The sequence below is a fragment of the Engystomops pustulosus genome, chromosome 8 (assembly GCF_040894005.1).
Source record: "Engystomops pustulosus chromosome 8, aEngPut4.maternal, whole genome shotgun sequence".
In the NCBI taxonomy this organism is placed as follows: domain Eukaryota; kingdom Metazoa; phylum Chordata; class Amphibia; order Anura; family Leptodactylidae; genus Engystomops; species Engystomops pustulosus.
The window spans coordinates 64,232,691-64,237,756 of record NC_092418.1 but is presented as its reverse complement, the minus strand read 5'-3'; the positions used below and the strand labels follow the sequence as shown (position 1 = coordinate 64,237,756).

At 38.5% G+C, this 5,066-nt stretch overlaps 1 protein-coding gene across 1 annotated transcript; it reads left to right on the top strand.

The window, feature by feature from the left end:
- Positions 1 to 1,442: 1,442 nt before the first annotated feature.
- Positions 1,443 to 4,252, top strand: LOC140074510 (gamma-crystallin 1-like). Its single transcript, XM_072119475.1, has 3 exons — positions 1,443 to 1,475; positions 3,280 to 3,522; positions 3,919 to 4,252. The coding sequence occupies exons 1-3, from the start codon at positions 1,467 to 1,469 to the stop codon at positions 4,192 to 4,194; spliced, it is 528 nt and encodes a 175-aa protein (XP_071975576.1). The 5' UTR covers positions 1,443 to 1,466; the 3' UTR covers positions 4,195 to 4,252.
- The last annotated feature ends 814 nt before the right edge of the window (positions 4,253 to 5,066 follow it).

The following is a 5,066-nucleotide window of genomic DNA, read 5'->3' as shown; positions in this document are numbered from 1 at the left end:
GACCCCAGTGCCTCCCCTGTAGCCAAGGTAGCATCAGCAGTCTTATTCTTTACTCCAGTGTGAACTCACATGTACAGTGGGCCCACACTTGACCAGAGAAGGAGATTTATGGTTGAAAGTTGAGTATCGGAGGTACCCTACCCCTATCCGCCCGAGGAGTGCAGCATAGGGGCAGAGCTAGATAACACAACGCCACGGGCCAGGCCTTGTGTTTGAACCTGTGATCTCCATATTTAGACACATTGGGGCAGATTTACTTACCCGGTCCTGTCGCGATCCCGCTGTGCATTGTCCGACAAGGATTCGGGTCTGCCGTGATTCACTAAGGTCGTGCGTCCATTTTCCTGCATGTGTCACTTCCGTGCCAAGGTCCGCCAGAGTTCACCTTCTTCTTCCTGGTGCATGTAAGTGCGTGTCTTGCGACACAATTCTATATATTACACCTTGCGCGTCTGAATCTGTCGCCACGCCCCCCCTCCCCCGAATTTCTGTCGCGTCGATGCGCCAAAATCCCAGGGCAATTCGGCAGAAAACATCGGGAAAATGCGCTCTACGGACCCTTAGTAAATGAGCCCCTTTGTTTTGTATGCCCTCAAAAAGGCCTGAAAGTTCTGTATTATCTAAATCTAAATATTTTAGGACTTTTGATATGAAATATGTTTGTGCCACATTTGGTTGTGTTTTCGTCACAACCATATAGATAGCATTAGACAATCTGGGCAGCCCATGGTGTTCCTGTCATGAGGATCTGGAATGTGTCTAACAGCTTCAAAAATAGTTGAAAAGACGTGTTTGGAGTTTAAATCGGAATTATCGTCAGTCATCAACTGATCATGAGTCCAGTTCAGACTCCAAACACGTCTCTTGAAGTATTTATATATGTGGTAGTGCTACGTTTCTACAGCCTACTCTGTTATTTTATATGAAGTATCATTTTAAATAAAATGAACCTTTTATCAGATGTACACCTGGAGAGGTGATTTTTGTGAGCTTGAAGAGGTGTGGAACTTCAGTGCATTTTTTCTTTCTATAGGGAGATAACATTAGGGATTTATTATATAATTTGCCAAGTATACAGTAAATATACAGAAATAAAATTTACCATACCATGTGCATTTGCTCGTTCCCTGTTGTTGTAAAGGATTGCCCGGAATAAGTTCAAATGGGAGTTTTCTTCTAGAAGCAGTACCACTCCTATCAACATGCTGTGTTCTTTCTAGTGATCAGAGGTCACATGCCCCACAGAGATCGGATGCATTGAACTGCATTCATCAGTACAAAAGAGAGTTTAAAAAGTTTGTAAAATATTCAAAACAAAAGGTCTATACATTTACTATAGTTGACAGAAAAGGGGTCAGCATACGATGCATTGTACTGTATGCATACATCAGCAGTACTAGATGTATAAAAGCAAACAGCTCGTAGCATGAATAGTGCACAACCACTGCAGCAGGTCACCAGACAAGATGGTTAAGGTAAAGGACCTTTCAGTTGACTGAATATTCTTTTGTTTTCTTTAGGTTTTCAAAGCAGTTTGTGAAGCTAATACCTAGAGCTAATCATAACAAAAAAATCAAAATTTTATAATTTATATGCTCTTTAGTTTGTATTAACATAGTCAAGTTATAGACCATAGTGATGAAACTTCTGTTTTATTTATTGTGACCGAATTTTGTCCAGAGCGGTGCATTTGAACCCTACGCCCTATCTCCATATATCTCTGACTTCATTTCAAGGAACACATAGTTTGTTTCATTGTGTAGGGGATATTTATAATATGCTGGTGCTCTGGCCGGAGCCTGCGCAGTGTTTATTTCTATGCCAGACCCTTCTCCAGGCGAATGAAAGTACAAATAAACCCTGTATCCTGATGATCTAACATTGTTAGCACACAACATCTTGTAGGAATCATAAAGTGTCTGCTTAGAGAGTCCCCGTCCACACTATTTTACTCTGACCATCACTGAGTTGTAGGAGCTAAAACAGCAAAAAAACTGAGTAAAATTGTAAAGTAAGGGCGTTAAAAATGATTTTTATTGTGTAAACATCACTAGGGGAAAAAAATTTGAGAACTTTCTTTCATGGGCAAACCCCTTTAGGTCACTATTTTGTGTGGTGAGAAAAGACCAGTGCAATTTTTTTAGCACTAAAATGTTACAAAAAACATGATTTTTATGCAACATTTTTATACCAAAAAGTCAGAAAAAAACTATGATAAATGTCCACCATGGAGTGTAATATTACACAGCATTTCACGTGGCAATCACTGGGGCTGACTTGGGAAATATTACTTTCACCTTCCATGCTAGAGTCCGTTTACAGTAATTTTAAAACACAAGCACAAGCTATAAATTAAAAAAGGATCTTTAATTGAGTGAAGCACATGGTTTATCTTTAGTACTACGTGTCTTCAGAAATATTTTGTAAACCTTAATTGCCTATATGTCCCTGGCAGCCAGACAAAAATTATCCAATGCAAATATTACCATATTTTTACAAGATAGTATAAGATACACCCCAGACTTAGTTATCCAAAATGTAAAATATATTTGATACCAAATAAAAATTCTCTGTTGGTCACACACAAGAACACCACACACATCTCTGCTACATCCATACACACAGATCACTGCTACAATCATTCATTCACACACACAATTCTGCAACATCCATTTACTAACACAGTCCTGCTACATCTATTTAATCAAACACACAACATTGCTACAATCATTCACTGACGCACAGCTCAGGGGCTTGCTGTATACTACTAGGGGCTGCTGTATACTACTAGGGGCTTGCTGTATACTATTTGGGGCTGCTGTATACTACTAGGGGCTTGCTGTATACTACTAGGGGCTGCTGTATACTACTAGGGGCTTGCTGTATACTACTAGGGGCTGCTGTATACTAAATGGGGCTGGCAGGCTGTATTCTACTGGGAGCTGGCTGACTATATACTACTGGGGGCTGGTATATATAATATATAATATATATATATATATATATATATATATATATATATATTGGACTAATGCCTTCATCAGTTTAAAAACCAATATAAATACAGCAAGTGTTTTGATTGGTTTCCTTTTAAAAGGATAAATACTATCTACTATCTTATACTATAAGATGCAGGCATTTTTTAAGCAAGATTCTTTCTTGCTAAAAAATACATATTATAGTTTGAAAATATGGTGCTTGGTTGCTATTAGAGGATCCACACTTAGTATACATTTTTTTTTCAATGTAACCAAACATTCATATACATTTCTATTTTAGATTATCTTCTACGAAGACAGAAACTTCCAGGGTCGTTCTTATGAGTGCAACTCTGACTCCACTGATCTGTCTTCATACTTCAATCGGTGCAATTCCATTCGAGTGGAGAACGGAAACTGGATCCTTTATGAACATTCAAACTACAGAGGACACCAATACTTCCTGAGGAGAGGAGAATATCCTGACTTCCAGCAATGGATGGGTTACAATGACTCCATTCGATCCTGCCGTGTAACCCCACAGGTAAATATTGTGGCAAATATGGGAAATGTCCACCAAATAAAATAGAGTCTTAAAGGAAGAGGGATTTGGAGCTCTGAGTCTCCTCAAACTGCGGTGTTCTTTAGATCTGCTCTCCAATCCCTTATCTCTGTTGTACTCAAAGCAGAGAAGAGGGGCTCAGTTATATTCAGTAAATAGAATTTAAACAGGAGTCCAGCTACGATCCTGGAATATAATATATTTTCACAGTTCCGCTGCTACTAAAAACAAAAAAAAAGATATTTGTTATACAGAATTCTAACACTGTCTGCAGCCATGTATAGTAAAAATTAACCCTTTAGTTTCCCAATCAACGTACTTATTTGTGCAAGATTTTGAATTAATTGTTTTCTAAAAATACCTTTTGCCAAAACACAGCATCGTGGACCATTCAGGCTAAGGGTGTACGAGAGAGAAGACTTTAAAGGCCAGATGATGGAGTTCACTGAAGATTGTCCTCATGTCTATGAGCAATTCCGCTACCATGACATTCACTCCTGCCATGTGCATGATGGATACTGGATGTTCTATGAGGAGCCCAACTACAGGGGACGTCAGTATTACCTGAGACCTGGAGAGTACAGGAGATACAGCGACTGGGGAGCTTCTAACCCAAGAATTGGATCTTTCAGAAGAGTTCAATATATGCATTAATTAAAAGAAATGCTCTTTACTTTTAAACACCAATTAAAGTATTAATTCAAAATGGCCATTTTGTGTTTTTGTGTTTTTCTATTTCATACCTTGTTTTTCAGAGATATCTGCTACAAACCAAGCAGAGCAATATCTAGGTCTGGAGACAACATGTTAACATTCATGTAGCAACATTTAGGGTACCTTTCCCTTTCTCAATGCTGGTTTCTTTCTACAATCTGATTTTTACAAACTTAGCTACAAATAAAATGTCTGTCAGTTTAGTTATTGCATTAACCAACAAAAAAATTGCGTGGTGCTGCACCTTCCCTCTTATGAGCTGTCCTTAACGGTCCTAGATGGATCCAGCAAACATCCACTATTCAATAATCCAGTAGAAGAAACTCTTTTGTGACCGGAGCTCAAAAACGAAAAAGACGATCCATGTAGGTTTCCTCCTTATTTGTGCACCAAACACAAGGGATCACTTTCAGGGATAAGTCACCATTCAGACCAGAAACCGTCAATATTTTCACTCCTGTCCTAGTCTCCTCCACTCACTGCATATAAGAGACATATCCAGACATAGTGTAGACAGTTTCAAACTTTTAAAACTTTTATTTCCAGTTCTACTCACATATGTAGATAAAAAATGCGCATATCACAAATGACTCCACGAGGACGCCAATCCTTGCCCGACCCAGGGTTTCGCCTCTGTGCTTCTTCTGGGGCATGATTAGCGTCCGTCCTCTAGCTTTATTTATACAAAACTGTTTCTCCATAAAATACATTTTCAATTTCATACATAAATCACATACATTTAAAAAACATACATTTAAAAAAAAAAAAAAAAAACAAGGAACACGGAATACATCTGATTTGAACAAGGTATC

What these genes read in the sequence shown, in the direction of transcription:
- LOC140074510 (XM_072119475.1), top strand. An exon ending in CCTGCCGTGTAACCCCACAG is followed by an intron (nt 3,523 to 3,918) that starts GTAAATATTGTG and finishes GCCAAAACACAG; the next exon opens with CATCGTGGACCATTCAGGCT.